The sequence below is a fragment of the Schistocerca americana genome, chromosome 6 (assembly GCF_021461395.2).
Source record: "Schistocerca americana isolate TAMUIC-IGC-003095 chromosome 6, iqSchAmer2.1, whole genome shotgun sequence".
In the NCBI taxonomy this organism is placed as follows: Eukaryota; Metazoa; Arthropoda; class Insecta; order Orthoptera; family Acrididae; genus Schistocerca; species Schistocerca americana.
The window spans coordinates 258572358-258593787 of record NC_060124.1 but is presented as its reverse complement, the minus strand read 5'-3'; the positions used below and the strand labels follow the sequence as shown (position 1 = coordinate 258593787).

Here is a 21430-nt window from a genome sequence, read left to right as displayed (position 1 = left end):
ACTTCCGTAGTTCTATACACTTTTTGCGAATTTATCTCCTGTTCCTCTTGGTGGTGTTAATATTCGTTATTTTAGAGACGGTTTCGTGCTCTTCTTCTTGTTTTCTGTTCAAGTAAACTGTTGTTGTCCCTCCTCATCTTAGTAATAGGTTGGATAAGTAATGCTTCTTCTAGTGTTCAGCGATATCCATCAGTTCTCTGTCCTCGTCGGTTTCTTCTATTTCGTCTACCCACTCTCTATAAGGCATGCGTGATTCCTTTGCTTTCGATCTTTGCGTAATTCGGGAACTAACTTCTTCCTTTTCACTCGTAACTGCATTTGGTGCACACGTTTTCATATTTTCGATAGCAGGCGTTTGCCCGATCGGATTGTTTCCGGATCCTTTATCTTTCCTGAGTAGGAGATCTGATTATTCTATACATCACTAAGCTTCAGGTTTCGGTAAAAAAATGGTTCAAATGGCTCTCAGCACTATAGGATTTAACATCTGAGGTCATCAGTCCCCTAGAACATAGAACTACTTGAACCTATCTAACCTAAAGACATCACACACATCCATGCCCGAGGCAGGATTCGAACCTCCGACCGTAGCGCCTAGAACCGGCCACTTCGGCCGGCCAGATTTCGGTGCTGAAGGCGCTGTGTAAAGCCGTGCCCAGTTGGACCGGTATTACGCAGATTCGTGGTTGACCATCACACGGTAACCACATATACTTACAGATGATAGGTTATATGCTTCTGCAAGTCTGCTTTGAGACCGGCGACCAAACCTGTTTCTCAGTTTGCCGTATGGGAAACTTATTGTGTTTATTGATTCACGGGTTATTTCAAACGTAAGTTCCAAAATTCTGACTACGAATACGAAGTCCTACATGGGCCATGGTAGTTTCACTTATGTTCCCATCGCTTTGTTTAGATTTCATCGTCCTCCCCCCCTCTACACACTAGAATCAACTACTTGTTCACCGAGTTTAGTATTGTTCAGCACACAGTTCACAAACGAAAATGAATGCCTAGTACGTTTTGAAAGGTGCTGGTCTCCTATTTCTTAAGCCAATTCAGTATCGAAATAAATCTGTTAACTGAAGTTACAGTCGAACGTGTAGTTAAGATATATTATATATAACTCCTTCCGTTAAGTACTTGCGAGAGCGTTGTAGACCTCAGACAGTAACGAAACGCGGCCGGTCCATACACCAACGTTGCCATAGGCAGCGTGATCGGCTACCGACGAATGTGTTAATATATTACGAAGTTTTGTACCTAATGGCATTCGGAAAGTTCTGATTTTCAAAATTGATTTTTTCCTCTGGTTTGTGAATTGCGTCTTACTGCTTTAGGAAATTGGTGTCCAGGCACTGAGCTTCAGACAATGAAGAACGAAAAAAAACTGAAGAAGGCAAACTCAAGAAGCTCCCAAATAAATATATTTTTCCAGGTTTTTGCATCCCAAACAGAGTGATCTTCACAATCAACTCGCATTAATGTGACCACCACCTATGTTTGACGTCAACGTCCGATAGACACTCTAACAATCATACCACAACAAAGGTCAAAAATTAATTATGATTTGTAGCGTTGCTCACGCTGCTAAATATTGCATTTTCGGGTAACAACAAAGTTATATTATGTGGCAGGTGTCATTAGAGCACAGTTAATAAGGTCATTTCATGAAGTAATGAATAAACTGGGCACTTATCATTTCGTGTTTCCCGAGCTGTTCTCGTTGTGAAGTCATGGCTCAATCTTGTTGTGATTACGTAGGCTTTCCAGGAATAATAGTCTTGAAAGTCTCTTCGGGTTTGCTGCCGGATCCTAAAATCATCTTGACTCGATATTTCGGCGAACCAACTGGTCGCCATCTTCAGGAAAATGCTGCTTCTGCTGATGAGTCCCGCTGGCTCAATCGTCGAAAATCTAGGTGGTGATGATTGCAAGCTCGTATGTAGAGAGGCCTAGGTGTTATTCTGCGATATTCAAAACTTTTATAGATGTGTCTCATAAACCATTCTTGAAGATTAAACTTTTGCAAGGTAGCACAATTGTGATGTAAAAAAGTAATCAGCACTCCGAATTTAAGTTACACTTCTTTTTTATTACTTTTGTTGCAATATCACGTAACTCACAAAACATCACATCACCATATAAAACATACTTGAAAATATCTTCCTCGCTGTTAAAGTTCACATTTTATAAACTGACTACAATTTGAGTCTTTTTCAACATGACGACCAAGACTTGACTCTCTCATAACCGCTTACGCGACCAAAAATCAGAGTTACAAGTACGTCAAAGATCATAGTGACAAAAGAAAGACTTCACATAAGAATAATATCATTGCGATATAAACATATCGATGTATCAAAGTACCTCTACATTAAGGAAATCAAATCTGAATGTTGTCTCAGAAATATGTTAACTGCTTTACATAAACACAGGAGAATATTGCTGATATCGAGATGTTGAGGTGAGGTGCCGTAATGGTTACGTAATTCAAGTACCATTACAACACTCACAGACTGCAGGTGGCAGCACTGGCAGTGAAACATGTATAAAGCATGCTGTGGGGAGGGGGGGGGGGGTGATATGGAAAGCAGCGCAGTCGTCTTAATGGAGAAACGGGCATGATCATTGGCTTTTGGGCAAGTATGGAAGCATTTCCGAAACAGCTAAGTTTGGAAACTCTTCATGTGCTACCATGGCTAAAGTATACCATGTATGGCAAAATGGTGCTATCCAAAACCGGCTGTGAGGCAAGCCATGGACCATTAATGAAAGGGGTGAACGAGTGCTGTGGAAATGTGTACAGACGGACAGATGTGCAACTGTTGATCAACTGACCGCCCAGATGAGCCACGGGGTACCATCTGTGTCTCCTCAACGACCGTTCAGCGAACGTTGCTGCATTTGGGGCTCTGCAGAAGGCGCCTGGATCATGCACACAAGATGACTGATGTTCATAAGCGATGAAGGATGGAACTTGCACACCAATACCGCAACACGTCGTCCACTGAGAGGCGACAGGTGGCCTTTCCAGATCAATCACACGTTATGCTGCCATGGAAAGATGGCGTTGGCGTGTACGGGATGAACCGTCTGAGTGCAAACACCTTGAATCAAAAGTTCGAGAAAATTGGATACCTGAGATCGGGAAACTGTACCATATGAAATGGACTTCACCTTGTATGGTGCTTGGCCGCCAGCTGCCTCACACTGCTTTAGCTGTTGTTTCGCTTGTGGCGTAAAGTAGTGGACCTAAGTATCACCTATCCTAAGAAATCAACGCATAAAATCATTTGGGTCGCTGAATAATTCATTTTCACGTTTCCTCTTGGCGCTCTACAAGTGCAGACCCCATCTCGTACAATGCTTTATCATAATTTCTCCTCCTCCCTGGTTACATGGCTATGACGCCAGCTGTATCACACACCTCAAATCGTTGAAGCATCACCACTATTTTGCGCACTTCCTCGATGATTTCATTTATGTTTGCAAGGGACGCATGCCCCAATTAGAATACAATGATGCATATCTTTGAATGAGTTAACGTATACGATACATGGTGCAAAACGAGGTATTTTATGATGTCACAGCATTCCAAATCTATCTATTTAAAACTCAATGCAGGCAACACGATTGTTTTAAAAGATAGCGTAAACCAATCTATTTGAGACATCGAAATGACACTTGAGGAGCGTTATTATGCAGTGTGTTACGATGAAACAAAATGAATATACGTGTACATCCACCTCCGTAGTAGAGTGTTCATTGCGTCTGACTGTTATGCAAAGAACCCAGGTTCGATGGGAATTTTCCTTATCGAAGGACTGGAGTGGGATATTGTCAGAATCATAATGCCAGTTGAGGAGCTACTTGACCGAGCTGCAGCGGCTCCGGGTCACTAAAACTGACAAAGGTAGGGAGAAAAGTGTGCTGACCCAGGGCCCAACGATACCTCATCCACTGATGGCTTTGACAGCGGATGACACGGCGGTTGGACGATACCGATGCGCCTGTCAAGGTTGTGAATGACGTGTAGTATGTATTTCTACTACAAAAACACAATTTCATGACCACTTCTGGAGCTGAATAGTTAGCGTAGTGGCCTCTGGTGCTAAAGGACTTGGGTTTGATTCCCGCTACTTCATCGGTTTATTTGGTGCAGGAAGGTCTCGAACGGTTCAAATTCAACCTCGTGAAGCGAAAAGAGGAACTGCTTGAAGACAGAAGCAGCTACACCATCAGGATTCACCTGCTGCTGGAGGGATTGGTGACATGTTCATCACATGTTCCACGATCATACATCGCTTCTCGTATTGTCTTGTAGGAATCAGTCAACCAGTCGGAACACATTTAAGCCCTAAGCCCTTAGTGTAAACTTTAATTTGATGTCAAATCTATCTCTTTTGCAGGACGAAAACTAAGTCTGATCGTTACTCTTTTTGTACAACGTATAGTATAACTATCTTGGAAGCTATTTTGGTATATTACTTATAGCACATTGCCATCAGTTTAATCTGCTTAATTTAAGTCATTATTCCGACCTAGAATCCTTCGATGAAATGTGATGTGTATCAATAAGCCTGATGAATTAAAACTTCGTGTGAAATTGGAGCCTTGCCTAGTGTGGGAAATCTTCACGCCATTTGACCTCTCCAAATAAGTTTCATGGCCTGTTTCAATAATTTTTTGTTACAGTAAGCGTCTCCCACTTCTGGCATATGCTATTTCAACTTCTTACACACACACTAGCTGTGTAGGAGTCTTGGCGGTAGCAGATCTGTTCAGTTAGGGGAAGCAGTGATGCATGTCACTAGACACGATAGCTCAAAAGCAGAAGTATTCCTTAAGGAAAACAAGGGTCTTGGTTCCTGTACAGCTCCGGTGCACGGTATTAACTTCTGAGCAATTTTCGTCCCTACTTTTTGTATGATCATCCCAGCACGATAAAATGTTTTGGCTCAGATCATAGTAAAGTAGTTTAGCGCAATGTAACTGATAATTCACTCCAGTACTCAGATGGTCAACTTTCTTAAAAATAAATGTGACATAGTGGATCGACCATATTGCAGTATCTATTTAATGTCGTATCAGCTTCCCAAAACAGTATTTCTTCCAGTGCTGCAAAAGATGTGGGATGCTTCATGGGCTGTCACGAAGGTGAAAAGAAATGATTTTACAGTATATTATTATTAAGAAGTTTTTTAATTTTTATTTGGTTTTATGTTACAAATGGGGTACACTGTAGTTGGTGTGGCCCTAATGGACGAGAGCGTGGCCGTAGCCAAGAGCGGGGGCGGCATAGCCGTAGGCTCCGTACCCGTAGCCCAGAGCGGGGGCGGCGGCGGCGTAGCGGGCGTAGCCGTAGGCGGGGGCGGCGTAGGCGACGGGGGCGTGAGCCACAGCGGGGGCGGCGTAGGCGACGGGAGCGTGAGCTACAGCGGGGGCGGCGTAGGCCACGGGGGCGTGAGCCACGGCAGGGGCTGCGTAGGCGAGGCGGGCAGTCTGCGAGATCCTGTACGTGTTGGCCACGGAGGAGGCGACCGGGGCGTGCGCTACGGCCACAGCAGGGGCGGCGTGGGCCACAGCCACGGGGGCGTGCGCCACGGCGGCGACGGGGGCGGCGTAGGCGGCCACGGGGGCGGCGTAGGCGGGGGCGGCGTAGCCTCCCAGGTAGCCGGCGGAAGCGGCGGCCACCAACGCGGACAGGATCAGCTGCAAGGAGAGGCAGTTCTGTGAATGTAGGAGCTGACATGGCACTCACTACTCTAACAAAAATGGCTCTGAGCACTATTGGACTTAACAGCTGAGGTCATCAGTCCCCTAGAACTACCTAACCCTAACTAACCTAAGGACATCACACACATCCATGCCCAAGGCAGGATTCAAACCTGCGACCGTAGCGGTCACACGGTTTCAGACTGAATGGCCTAGAACCGCTCGTCCACTCCGGCCGGCGTACCATACACAGTTCAGGTCTACACTCTATACTCTCGTACATTTAGGCAATGATTAATGAGAAGCTGGGGGCAAATATGGCAAGAAAGCTATTTAGTAATATGATGAAAGTTTTCATGGATGGTGTTTACTTCAGTTAAATTATCTTTGAAGATGTCTCTCACATATCAGGATGAAACGTCATTAAAGAGCGTACATTGACAACAGGCTCTCAGCCCAGAAGTTTTATCTCATGTGAGAGATCTGTTTCTATATCTTGTATATGCGAATGGCGACTACTGGCCGTTTGCAACTGAGTTTTTCGTATAAATTTAAACGTACATGCTACAAATAATTTAATTTCATCTTCTGTATTGTACAAATAAACACATTTGGATAAAAACGATACTAAAACCCAAGTTTCAGTATGTGTTTAATAATTGTTCTTATCTACAAGATAAAATACATTGAAATGGCAATTCTGGAAGAATGGATGCAAATAAAAACAACATGAACGAAGAGTTTACTAATAGAAAATATTCCACTGCAGTGTTCGTGGGTGACAATATCTCAGGCAAGTGAGATTCCGATTTTCAAATCTGTTTGGAGCTGTCACTTTTCCCAAATTCTGAAAAATACTCTGTCGTCAAATAGTGGCGATTACTTTCCTCTCGGCCGGCCACAGTGGCCGAGCGGTTCTAGGCGCTTCATTCTGGAACCATGCGACTGGTGCGGTCGCAAGTTCGAATCCTGCCTCGGGCATGGATGTGTGTGTGAAGTCCTTAGGCTAGTTAGGTTTAAGTAGCTCTAAGTCTAGGGAACAGGTGACGTCAGATGTTAAGTCCCATAGTGCTTAGAGCCATTTGAACAATTTCTTCCCTCTAGAATACTCTTACCAAGGTTCATTCGCTACATTCATCTAAGCTTGGAAGGTCGCAATAGTTGGCCTAATCAGCCAAGTTTGTGAGTTCGACACTGTCTTTTCATTCATTTTTACTTCTAAACTCCTTTATCAACCCCATCCTACTAGTGCTAGGCGCGTGTTACACCCGGACTATAGTAAGCCATATCTGTTCTAAGACTGATATTTCTCGAGGGGCAACAAATCTGTGCCTGCATCCTTCTTCTTTCCAGTCCACATACCCTCATCAATAGAAGAGCTAGAAATGTCGCCGTTCCACCCTACATTTTTCCAGATTATTCATATATCGATCACGTCTGCTCGAAATTACTCCAAACATTCTAATGATTTATGTGTCACCCGTTCCAACCACCACATACATCGTCCAGGATTATATGTGTTTATTGTCTCTGGGGCAGTCACCATTCAACATAGGAACACCTAAAACTGTGGATTAAACACGAATATAATCATCTATAGTTTAGCTGTAGTTCCCCATACACACCTTCACCCATCTCTAAAAGTAATAGCAGCAACTGTCTGACAACGTACTTTTTCACAAATAAGTGCATGTACCAAGTAAGACTGAAATTTTTCCGCGCCATTACAACAACGGAGATTCAGCTCAACAGATTACGTCGATGTGTAATGCTTGGTGCCTGACACGCACAAATGTGGGTAATAATTTTTATTGATTTGAAGATGGCTCGTCAGTGAGCTGAAACTAGCAGTCAATAAAGGAATGCTAGCGGTCTTGACGTTGGATTTTTATCCACACATTTTGTCATAACAGATCGCCTGTCCCCTACACGAAAATATCAAATAGCAACATTAAAATTTTTTGTCTTAGATGTGGATTTATTCTAAGTATTTATTTATGTAACAATTTCCTGGTTGTTAATATAACGTTATCTGTAGCTGTCTCGGGATTTGAAACTTATATAATGCCACTCGTATTACTTATGTTGTGAAGACTATTACACACTTGTTCACTACCATGAATGTTTAAGTTTTCCCCTCTGAGCTCGGAATAACAGTCAAGGTATTGTGTATGTTAAACGCCAGAAAGTGCGGTAAGGGTTACCATTGTAAGCATGTATCTTGGTCAGATTTTAACATGAATTATTTGTCAGATGTACAGCGATTCCCTCGATGAAAGAACACATGTAAAAAATCAAGGCGACGACGGCCAGTGGTCTCTTCAGTGCGGATGCACACGAGGCTCGAACTCGTACGGGAATCGGCTAAATGCCGCGTGTAATGGGGGTAATGGGGAAGGCACACTACATTAGTAGTTTGCGGATAAGTTGACAATTCGGGTCTGAAGGGAGGCGGGTTAAGATAGTCCGCACAGGTATGATGACCATCGTGTGCTGGTGGCTTAAGTAAGCAGCAGGAGAACTGGTTTCGATTCCCTGTCCGGTACAAGTTTTCAACTGTGCTCACTGATTTAAATCAATGTCTCTTCGCAGCCAACGTCTGTAATTCCTTTGTCTTTTAATTCATATGTAATTGGCTAATTGTAAGCTACGCGATAACGTTCATCTACAAAAACTTAAGGCGGTTACTCACTGTATTAGTTAACGAATACTTATTGTGGGATGAAGTTATTTAATTTTAATTCCCAGAGTTACCCAATACTTGGCTGATGACTCCTAAATCTTAGGCTGTTACTGGCAGGTCAGTTAAAAATGGTTAATTATCGCAGCGACGAAATCAAGAACTCGGCAAATTCTTCCAGGAAAAAATCTACATCTACATCTACATCTACATGACTACTGTGCAAATCACACTTAATTGCCTGGCAGAGGGTTCATCAAACCAACTTCATCGTAGTTCTGTTATACCAGTCTCGAACAGCGCGCGGGAGAAACGAGTACCTATATCTTTCCGTGTGAAGTCCGATTTTCCTTATTTTACTTCGATGACTGTTTCTCTCTACGTATGTCTACATCAACAAAATATTTTCGAATTCGAAGGAGAAAGGTAGTGATTCAAACTTCGTGAGAAGATAACGCCGCAACGAGGAACGCCTTTGTTTTAGTGACGTCCACCCCAAATCCTGTTCATGTCCCTGTCATTCACTCTCCTATTTGTCGATGATACAAAACGTGCGGACCTTCTTTGAACTTTCCCCATGTACTCCGTTAATCCTATATGGTAAGGATCCCATACCGCTCAGCAGTACTTCAAAAGGGCAGTCTCTTTAGTACACTCCTGGAAATGGAAAAAAGAACACATTGACACGTGTGTGTCAGACCCACCATACTTGCTCCGGACACTGCGAGAGGGCTGTACAAGCAATGATCACACGCACGGCACAGCGGACACACCAGGAACCGCGGTGTTGGCCGTCGAATGGCGCTAGCTGCGCAGCATTTGTGCACCGCCGCCGTCAGTGTCAGCCAGTTTGCCGTGGCGTACGGAGCTCCATCGCAGTCTTTAACACTAGTAGCATGCCGCGACAGCGTGGACGTGAACCGTATGTGCAGTTGACGGACTTTGAGCGAGGGCGTATAGTGGGCATGCGGGAGGCCGGGTGGACGTACCGCCGAATTGCTCAACACGTGGGACGTGAGGTCTCCACAGTACATCGATGTTGTCGCCAGTGGTCGGCGGAAGGTGCACGTGCCCGTCGACCTGGGACCGGACCGCAGCGACGCACGGATGCACGCCAAGACCGTAGGATCCTACGCAGTGCCGTAGGGGACCGCACCGCCACTTCCCAGCAAATTAGGGACACTGTTGCTCCTGGGGTATCGGCGAGGACCATTCGCAACCGTCTCCATGAAGCTGGGCTACGGTCCCGCACACCGTTAGGCCGTCTTCTGCTCACGCCCCAACATCGTGCAGCCCGCCTCCAGTGGTGTCGCGACAGGCGTGAATGGAGGGACGAATGGAGACGTGTCGTCTTCAGCGATGAGAGTCGCTTCTGCCTTGGTGCCAATGATGGTCGTATGCGTGTTTGGCGCCGTGCAGGTGAGCGCCACAATCAGGACTGCATACGACCGAGGCACACGGGGCCAACACCCAGCATCATGGCGTGGGGAGCGATCTCCTACACTGGCCGTACACCACTGGTGATCGTCGAGGGGACACTGAATAGTGCACGGTACATCCAAACCGTCATCGAACCCATCGTTCTACCATTCCTAGACCGGCAAGGGAACTTGCTGTTCCAACAGGACAATGCACGTCCGCATGTATCCCGTGCCACCCATCGTGCTCTAGAAGGTGTAAGTCAACTACCCTGGCCAGCAAGATCTCCGGATCTGTCCCCCATTGAGCATGTTTGGGACTGGATGAAGCGTCGTCTCACGCGGTCTGCACGTCCAGCACGAACGCTGGTCCAACTGAGGCGCCAGGTGGAAATGGCATGGCAAGCCGTTCCACAGGACTACATCCAGCATCTCTACGATCGTCTCCATGGGAGAATAGCAGCCTGCATTGCTGCAAAAGGTGGATATACACTGTACTAGTGCCGACATTGTGCATGCTCTGTTGCCTGTGTCTATGTGCCTGTGGTTCTGTCAGTGTGATCATGTGATGTATCTGACCCCAGGAATGTGTCAATAAAGTTTCCCCTTCCTGGGACAATGAATTCACGGTGTTCTTATTTCAATTTCCAGGAGTGTAGATCTGTTGTATCTTCTAAGTGCTCTACCAATAGAACGGTCTTTGGTTCGCCTTCTCCAAGGCATTTTCAATGTGTTCTATCTAATATAAGATCTTCGTAATTATAATTATTAGGAATTTAGTTGAATTTACGGCCTTTGGGTTTGATTAATTTGTAGTGTACTCGGAGTTTGACGGATTTCTTTTAGCACCCACCTGGATGACTTCACACTTTTCATTGTTAAGGATCAACCGCCAAATTTCGCATATCTTATCTTAAGCGTTATGCAATTTTTTTATCTTCTGATAACTTTATTAGACAATAAACGACAGCATCATTTGCAAACAACCTAAGACGGCGGCTCAGATTGTCTCCTAAATCGTTTCTGTAAATAAGAAACTACAGAGGACCTATAACTCTACTTTGTGGAACGCCAGAAATCACTCCTATTTTATTCGACAACTTTTCGTCAATTACTATAAACTGCGACATCTCTGACAGGAAATTACGAATACAGTCGCATAACTGAGACTGTATGTCATAAGCAGCACGAAATTTGATTGTAAAACGCTTGTGAGGTACGGTTTGGAAATCTAGAAATACGGAATCAATTTGAAATCCCTTGTCGATAGCAATGAGCACTTCGTGTGAACAAAGAGCTAGTTGTGTTTCACAAGAACGATGTTTCTTAAACCCGTGTTGAGTATGTGTCATTAGACAGTGCTTTTAGAAGTAATTAATACTGTTAGAACACAATGTTGTTGTTGTTGTGGTCTTCAGTCCTGAGACTGATTTGATGCAGCTCTCCATGCTACTCTATCCTGTGCAAGCTTCTTCATCTCCCTGTACCTACCGCAACCTACATCTTTCTGAATCTGCTTAGTGTATTCATCTCTTGGCCTCCATCTACGATTTTTACCCTCCACGCTGCCCTCAAAACTAAATTGGTGATCCCTTGACGCCTCAGAACATGCCCTACCCACCGATCCCTTCTTCTAGTCAAGTTGTGCCAGTAACTCCTCCCCAATTCTATTCAGTACCTCCTCATTAGTTACGCGATCTACCCATCTAATCTTCAGCATTCTTCTGTGGCACCACATTTCGAAAGCTTCTATTCTCTTCTTGTCCAAACTATTTTTTGTACTTCCATACATGGCTACACTCCACACAAATACTTTCAGAAACGATGTCCTGACACTTAAATCTACACTCGATGTTAACAAATTTCTCGTCTTTGGAAAGGCTTTCCTTGCCATTGCCAGTTAACATTTTATATCCTCTCTACTTTGACCATCTTCACTTATTTTGCTCCCCAAATAGCAAAACTCCTTTACTACTTTAAGCGTCTCATTTCCTAATCTAATACCCTCAGCATCACCCGACTTAATTCGACTACATTCCATTATCCTCGTTTTGCTTTTGTTGATGTTCATCTTATACCCTCCTTTCAAGACACTGTCCATTCCGTTCAACTGCTCTTCCAAGTCCTTTGCTGTCTCTGACAGAATTACAATGTGTTCTGCGAACCTCAAAGTTTTTATTTCTTCTCCATGCATTTTAATACCTACTCCGATTTGTGTTTTGTTTCCTTTACTGCTTTCTCAATATACAGATTGAATAACATCGGGGAGAGGCTACAACCCTGTCTCACTCCCCTCCCAACCACTGCTTCCCTTTCATGCCCCTCGACTCTTATAACTGCCATCTGGTTTCTGTACAAATTGTAAATAGCCTTTCACTCTCTGTAATTTACTCCTGCCACTTTCAGAACTTGAAAGGGAGTATCCAGTCTACATTGTCAAAAGCTTTCTTCAAGTCGACAAATGCTAGTAACGCAGGTTTCGCCTTTCCTCAATCTATCTTCTAAAATAAGTCGTAGGGTCAGTATTACCTCGCGTCTTCCAGTATTTCTACGGAACGCAATATGCGTTCCAAAATCCTGCTGCTTATCGACCTTAATCATATGGACCTGTTATTTAGTGGGTAACTCCTATGAAATGAACACTGCAGTGAAGCAAGGAGCGCAGATTCAGCTATCTCGTGGCGCGGTACTTACGAGCTTGTACATGGTGGAGCGGTGTTGGGTGTGTGTCGGTCTGGCGATCGAGTACTGCCAGTGGAGCGGCGTGGGTTCCTTTTATACGCAATTTCGACCGCGCCACACCTTTCGCTGCTCTCGCTGCCCGCTCATTAGTCGTCCGGTTTGGCACACACCGCCGGCCGCCCACGGGCTTCACATCCACCCACCGGCCAGGTGTCACAACTCGACAGAACAACAGCCGTCGCTGCACCTCGTCCGGGCTCAAGTTCTCACTCAGAACGAAGAGGCTGTGCGGCTGGCACGGCCAGTGCATCCAGCTACGTCACAAACAGCCAGAGGCAACAGAGCAATTAGAATAGTGAGCTGCCACAGTGACATTAATTACAGCTTACTAGGGAAGCAGAAGCAGACTTCTCAGGGCTAGTTCTTGTCTATCAGACGCCGGGGTGTGAGCACTACCTTGGCACCCCCAGGTGGCAGTAAAATTTGGTTTCGAAGGACTCACGCACTGAGGGTTTCTTACAAACTAAATTATGTATATTGATAGTGAAACCTTCCCGTCTCCTCTATATCTCTCATGTGTTATGCAACAACCGTCTCCTCTATATCTCCTATATCTCTTTTGTTACTCAACCTTCCCTTCTACAATAATCTCTGAAACCTTTCCTTAGGATTTCTACCTCTTGCTTAATAATAACAAATGAAATCTTCCCTTTGAAATTAATTCTCTTTCTCAATCTTCGCATACAAATTTAATTGCTGCTTATTAAAAGTGATCTTCTGATTGTTTCGACGAAACATAGAATATGTCGTCGTCGTGGCCCTCAGTCGTTACCTGCAATAACCCCAAACTGTTCCTTACCTTTTTTGCTGTTACTGGATCGCCATCTGATTGATACATCGAACTGCGACGTGAATATACTTACTCTGGTTTACTATACTCTATTAACTACTGGTGGGATGTCATTTTGACCTAATACGTCTTCTGTCATGCTATGCTGTATGCTTAGTTATATCACTAGAACCAAGTTTTTATTTAATGGGTATATGATTTAAATGCAAGATATTAATCCATATTCATCGTTTTCAGAAAGCAATACTGTGTAAAAGAAATAAATTAAACAAACCACAGTGGTTTACTATGAAATGGAAATTTCACCATCGGAATGAACGAAAGAAAATGCAATACTGTGCCATGAAGAGTAAATGGATCAGAATTAAGAAGCATTAACTAGAATATACTATACACACTGTATAATAGCAGTCTGAACTAATTATTTTTCTTTCAGAATACGAGGCGATTTATGCAAGCTGTCAGACAGAACTACACATGTTAATTTTAGTGATGAAATATGCTAGAAGTAAGAAACTCTATACTATGAATAGTTGTATGAAGTAAATGGTAATACGAATATAAATAATGAAGTGTCTATTTTTTGCAGATGATAATAAATGATGATGAATAGTTGTATGAAGAATATGGTAATATGAATAATGATGTTTTTCTTTGCAGATGATGATAATGATGAAGTTTATATATTTACTATTAGTTAAGAGATGCTATGTAGTTATTTAAGTATTCGTTGCAGTTCCTTTTGACAGTATGTCTTATGTCGCATAGTATAATGACTGAATGTTTTGGGAAAGACAGCTAGAGCACATTCATATTGAGTACACGTTTCATTACCTGTTAATTCGAAGTTTACTACTTTTCAGCATAATATACATTTTTTCTTTCAGGTCAATAATCCATTTTCTATTTTTTCCAGGAGAAGCTATTCATGAAATTAATGTGCTATAAGCAGTTAGTTATTAAACCTGTTCTAGTACTTGCATTTTTTTACCCAGTTGTTTCTATTATTTATGAACGTGATCACATATACTCTACCTGTTTCATAACCTTGCTACAGCTGACTCATGACGAATGACGTTATTAATCCTTATTTCTAGCAATAAGTCAAAAGCAAATATTTTCATGCCCCAGAAATTAATTATCGATCCTGACGCAATGCATTGCTAGCACAAACAATTTTTTATTACCAGTCCCAACTATTACCAGTATACAACTAAATAATGCTACCAGTTTAAGAAATATTTCTAGTCCTGCAAATTTTTCTGATGTATTGATTCCATTCTGTCTATGTTCTTGGACTACAGACCTTGAGTAATAGTTACAATGTCTTACATTTTAAATATGCCTTATGTCACTTACATGATATCATATATAAACACTAGCAGCTTGATGCTACACTCAATGACTCCTGTTTTGAATGATGACCTGTAAATAATACTGAATAATGTTTGTAAAACTATATGAATCCTTTGTAACTGGCCAATGAGTGCCAATAATTACTGAAATCAGATGAGTTATGAATAGTGTTTTTAATACTCAATACTTGCTACATGTTTAGTAACTGGCCAGTGAATGCCACTGATTACTGTAATGAGATGTCTTATGATACCAATGATTACTGTAATGAGATGACATTATGCCAATAATTACTGTAATGAGATGAGTTATGAATGATGTTTTGTAATACTGCATAAATGGTATGCCAATGATTATTATAATGAGGTGACTTGTGCATAAATGCTATACCAATAATTACTGTAATGGGATGACTTATGCAGAAATGATATACCAATGATTACTGTAATGACATGACTTATGCATATATGCTGTGCTAATAATTACTGTAATGAGATGATCTATGTGTAAATGCTATGCTAATAATTACTGTAATGAGATGAGTTACGAATGATGTTTTGTTATACTCTATAAATGCTGTGCTAATGATTACTGTAACGAGATGACTTACGCATAAATGCTATGCCAGTGATTACTGTAACGAGATGACTTATGCATACATGTTATGCTAATGATTACTGTAATAAGATGACATATGAATAATGTTTTGTAATACTCCATACATAGCACATAAATGTTTAGTAACTAGCAAATGAATACCAATAATTATTCAGATCAGTTGATATGCTAGTGTAATTCTGAATGATGACTAGCATAAGACTTAATGTATCCTTCACCTTCTGACCTAATTACCAGCAATTACTGCAATATCCATATGCCCTGTCCATCCTCATGATCATGGAGCACTATATTTGGTTTTTGCACTAATTCTACGTTGATGTAAGAGAATGGATTCTACAAGAATGTGGTGTTGACATATCAAGCTGTCCACCACCTTGAATGATGGAAATGCTATTGTGGACCTACTGTTTGGTGTACCTAATGTACTACCAAAATGATAACATACAATATGAATACAACATTTCAGTGTCTTATCTACACTGATATCTACTTCAGGGAAGAGAACTTCAGATTGTCTCACTTGGTGTTGTGCTTCTGTAGAAAGATATGGACTTTCAGTGCAGCTACGTGCAACCCACAGTGCTACAACCATGATGTTGTCCTTCCCATTCCTTTCCTGGTTCTTGTAAAATGTTAGAGACCTATACAGTGCGTATGCACTTTATTTCATTTTCTGATGTATTCATTTCTTATAAAAAAAAAGAAAAAAAAAAGAAAAAAAGAGATGCTAAAAACTTTTACAGTGCGTGTGCACTTTATTTCTTTTCTTAATGTATTCAGTTTTCGCAAAATGTTAAAGACTTTTACAGTGTGTGTGCACTTCATTTCATTTGTTAATATGATCAGTTGTCCTAAATATGCTAAAGACTTTTACAGTGCGTGTGCACTTTATTTCTTTTCTTACTGTATTCAATTTTTGCAAAATGTTAAAGACTTTTACAGTGCGTGTGCACTTTATTTCTTTTCTTACTGTATTCAATTTTTGCAAAATGTTAAAGACTTTTACAGTGCGTGTGCACTTCATTTCATTTGTTAATATGATTAGTTGTCCCAAATATGCTAAAGACTTTTATAATGCGTGTGCACTTTATTTCATTTCTTAATGTATCCAGTTCTTTTAAAAATGCTAAAGAGTTTTATAGAGCGTGTGCACTTTATGTCATTTGTTAATATATTTTGTATTCATTGCGTACACATTTTTTCATTTCTTAATATGTTCTGAACTCAGTGCGTGTGCACTCTATTTCATTTCTTAATATGTTCTGCGCTTATCAATAATGTATATACTCTGTAACTGTAGACTTAGTTAATTAAATAAATTATACAAAAATTTGTTTCTCATGGCAAGTCCAATTGACTCACCATCGCTGCCAAATTTTTGCCCCCCCCCCCCCCCCCCCCAGTGGAGGGTTATGTAAGAGGTCCATGATTAAGGAATTTGTTGCTAGCGCACTCGAGCAGATGTAATTTCGATGGATTGCTCACGCGCTGCCTGCGATATGTAAGCTATAAGATAATCTGAGACCAAAGAGCAGTGTTGACAGCAGTATAAACTGTGTGGCAGTAGGAGTAAGTTGTAGCTAGCGAGCAGTCTGGGGTATCGTCTTGGCTGGGCCGGTCGTGGTGGAGCGATGGCGGAGCCTGAGCGTTGTAGCATAGGGGAAACGCAGCCTCGCGCACATGTAGTATTGTTATATCAAGTTCCATGTAAATGTTTTTAAAAAATCTCTTAATAATAATCTTTCTCATAAAAAGTAACTTTTGACAATCATTCATTTCAATTTAAAGAATTTACTAATTTCTCCAATCCATGGTCATCCCGATTATTGCAAAAAAAAAAAAAAAAAATCTGTTGATCTTTTTATACATGACAAATCTATCGGCCAGCATTGCACTCGGCTGCGCCAGAAAAATTTCTTATAGGAGCAGATATATATGCGTTATCTGGCGACCTTATTGAGGTAAGAATTTTCTATTTATTCAGAATGATTTTTCAGGGCCATGACGCAGCACTGCTGACGTCTAAAATTTACCAGTTTAAATTCACAGTCAATTATTGAAAGGTTATAAGTGAGTCACATTTTTATTATTGAGAGATTAGTCACATTTTATTATTCATAGGTTACGCAATTTATTTTTTGGAAGGTTACACTAAATGTGAAAGATAATTCTATATTTTTATAGTGGGGAGGTTACAACACACGGTCAACAAAGAGAAGAACACTGATGGCGACTAATGAACTAATATTGTGGCAGAAGGACTAATTCTACGTCTAAGGTGAGAAATCTGATCAAATCAACAATGACGTAGAATTCAAAATGAAATTAATCGGAATGGTAAATTATATTACAGGCATATTTCACGTAGCACTGAATTTGTCCGCATTCAAGCCAGTCAATACAGTCCGTAAAAAAAGCCTTTCAAAAATTCTAAAGTTACAATTCCATGTCCATAATTTTTCCTCTTTTCAAAAAATCAATAAATTTAATTTTTTTTATTTATTTCGCCACACAGTGTGGGATCCGTACCAGATCGGGTTGACGGAGGAGATAGAGAAGATCCAAAGAAGAGCGGCGCGATTCGTCACAGGGTTATTTGGTAAGCGTGATAGCGTTACGGAGATGTTTAGCAAACGGAAGTGGCAGACTCTGCAAGAGAGGCGCTCTGCATCGCGGTCTAGCTTGCTGTCCAGGTTTCGAGAGGGTACGTTTCTGGATGAGGTATCGAATGTATTGCTACCCCCTACTTATACCTCCCGAGGAGATCACGAGTGTAAAATTAGAGAGCTTTGAGCGCGCACGGAGGCTTTCTGGCAGTCGTTCTTCCCGCGAACCATACGCGACTGGAACAGGAAAGGGAGGTAATGACAGTGGCACGTAAAGTGCCCTCCGCCACACACCGTTGGGTGGCTTGCGGCGTATAGATGTAGATGTAAGGCCTGACTGCATTAGCTAGTAATGGTCTAAGAAAGGCTGCGAATCACTGTTCTAGTACTGTGGAAGTTATTGCTTGATTACGTAACAGATGTCCCACCATCCTGTCCCTTCTCTAACTCTTGTCAGAATTTTCCACATATTCCTTTCCTCTTCGATTCTCCGGAGTACCTCCTCATTCCTTACCTTATCAGTCCACCTAATTTTCAACATTCATCTGTACCACAACATCACAAATGCTTCGATTCTCTTCTTTTCTGGTTTTCCGACAGTCCACGTTTTACCACCATACGGTGCTGCAATCCAAACGTACATTCTCAGAAATTTCTTCCTCAAATTGAGTCCTGTCTTTAATGTTAGTAGACTTCTCTTTTCCATGAATTTCCTTTTTGCCAGTGCTAGTCTTCTTTTGATGTCCTCCTTGCTCCGTCCGTCATTGGTTATTTTGCTGCCTAGCAGTAGAATCCTTAACTTCATCTAATTCGTGACCATCAATCCTGATGTTAAGCTTCTTATTGGTCTCATTTCTGCTTCTTCTGATTACTTTCGTCTTTCTTCGATTTACTCTCAATCCATATTCTGTACTCACCAGATTGTTAATTCCATTCAAGAGATCATGTGATTCTTCTTCACTTCCACTCGGGATACCAAAGTCATCAGCGATTCTTATTGATAGTCTTTCACCTTGAATTTTAATTCCTCTCCTGAAACTTCTTTTAATTTACGACATTGCTTCTTCGATGTACGACTGAACAGTAGTGGGAAAGCCTACATGCCTGTCTTATACCTTTTTTAACGCGAGCACTTCGTTCTTGGTCTTCCTCTGTCGGTCCGGCACACAGTTTTAATCTGCCAGGAAGTTTCCTCTGTTATTGTTCCGTCTTGGTTCCTGTGTATAATGTATATTACCCGTCTTTCCCTATAGCTTACGTTTTTTTCTCAGAATTTCGAACATCTTGCACCGTTTTACATTCTCGAATGATTTTTCCAGGTCGACAAATGCTATAAACGTGTCTTAATTTTCTCTAGTCTTGCTTCCATATCAATCGTGACGTCAGAATTGCCTCTCTGGTGCTATTTCCTTTCCTAAAGCCAAACTCATCTTCATGTAACAGATACTCAGTTTTCTTTTCTTATGTGTGTTATTATTTAATATCAGCAACTGGGATGCTGTTCAGCTGATTGTGTCACAATTCTAACACTTGTCGGCTCTTGCAATCTTTGGAATTGTGTGAATGATGTTTTTCCGAAAGTCTGATGGTATATCGCCTGTCTCATAAATTAGACACAATGACGTCAATAATCGATTTGTTGCCACTTCCCACAATGACTTTAGATATTCTAATGGATTGTTATCCATCACATCTGCCTTATGCGATATGAAGTCTTCCAAAGCTCTTTTTAATTCTGATTCTAATAGCGGATTTCCTATCTCTTCTCCTGTTTCTTCTATCAGAATCCCCTCATAGAGGCCTTCAATACTCTTTCCAAGCATCCGCCATCTTCGCTGCATTTAACTGTGCAATTCGAGTGTACTCGTTAAGTTATCACCCTTGATTTAATTTCATCGGAGACTGTATTGACTTTTCTATATGCTGAGTCAGTCCTTGGGACAATCATTTCTTTTTCCATGTCTGCAAACATTTTGAGTGCAGCTATTTCGCCTTAGCTTCCCTGCAGTTCCTATTTATTCCATTCCTTGTATTTCTGTAGACCTGAATTTTCCTGACCATTTTTGTATCTCTTTCTTTTATTGATCAACTGAGGTATTTAGATTATATATATGTAAAAATAGATTACTTAATGAAAAATTTTTTATTTACTTGCAAAAACATAACTGCAACTTATATTTCATGTTTACGTAGAGTCGTATTTTTCTTTATGATTTTGTCCGCCTCCGTAGCGTAGCGGTAGCGTTACCGCCTACCACTGAGGGGCCCCGGGTTCGATTCCCGGCAGGGGACTGGGTGATACGTGTCGATCATCATCATTTTCATCATCACAGACTCGCAAGTCACCGATGTGGCGTCACCTAAAAAGGACTTGCAATACGGCGGCCGAACTCCCCCGAATGGGGCCTCCTGGCCAACAATGCCACACAATTTCATTTTTTTAATGATTTTGATGGACGATGAGTGCAATGGAGATTCTTATGGCAAAAACATAATTTTTATGTGATCTAATTACAATTTAACAATTTTCGGATTTTTTTCTTGTAGTGTGAAAGGTTTTTTCGTCAAATTTCGTGAATTCAAGGACAACGGGACGTAACCTTATGGTTTTAATGACAGAGATTCCGAGCATGAAAATATGTGACTTTGACGGTCGAATCTTTTGATTCTGTTGACGTAGAAGCTTAAATATTTGACACCTCCAAGGGACAGTAGAACTTATTATGTAGCATGAGCTTCAACTTGATATGCTTATTGTTTCCTGGAAATTTGATAATTTGTGGTACGTTCTATGGAAGCAAACTGCGAAGGTCATCGGTCCCTAGGCTTACACACTATTTAACCCAACTTAAAGTAACTTACACTAAGGACAACACACACACCCATGCCCACTGGGGGACTCGAACCTCCGACTGGGAGAGCCGCGCGAACCGTGGCGAGGCGCCCTAGATCGTACAACTACCCCGCGCGGCATTGTTTCCTGATAAAAAAAGGTATTTTGACAGACGAACAAAAGGACACATTGATAAAAAAATATTAGTTTCGGTATGATATAACCACAAACTAACAATTACTGGTTTTTTCCTGTACTTGTACTGTGAAACACTGATACCTGCCGATTTCCATGATTGTAGGTCAACGGGAAGAACAGTACGGGTTTTGATGAGTGAGGTGACATAAATGGCCGTATACTTAGATTGCAGTGACTTAGAAGCTTAAATCTTTTAACCATAAAGGGACCGTAGGCATTAGTTCAAAATGGCTATGAGCACTATGGGACTTAACTGGTGAGGTCATCAGTCCCCTAGAACTTAGAACTACTTAAACCTAACTAACCTAAGAACGTCACACACATCCATGCCCGAGGCAGGATCAAACCTGCGACCGTAGCGGTCTCGCGGTTCCAGACTGTAGCGCCTAGAACCGCTCAGCCACCTCGGCCCACACCGTAGGCATTAGTAAGTGACATAAATTTCACCTTCAAACGTCTAGGGATAGC

General features: G+C 41.8%; 1 protein-coding gene across 1 annotated transcript; it reads right to left on the bottom strand.

Annotated features, from left to right (window-relative positions):
* Positions 1 to 5189: 5189 nt before the first annotated feature.
* LOC124619803 (cuticle protein 12.5-like) lies at positions 5190 to 12549 on the bottom strand. Its single transcript, XM_047146397.1, has 2 exons — positions 12511 to 12549; positions 5190 to 5715 (listed from the first exon to the last, which is right to left on the bottom strand). Exons 1-2 carry the CDS (start codon positions 12520 to 12522, stop codon positions 5260 to 5262), a joined length of 468 nt encoding a protein of 155 aa, XP_047002353.1. The 5' UTR covers positions 12523 to 12549; the 3' UTR covers positions 5190 to 5259.
* Between the last annotated feature and the right edge of the window lie 8881 nt (positions 12550 to 21430).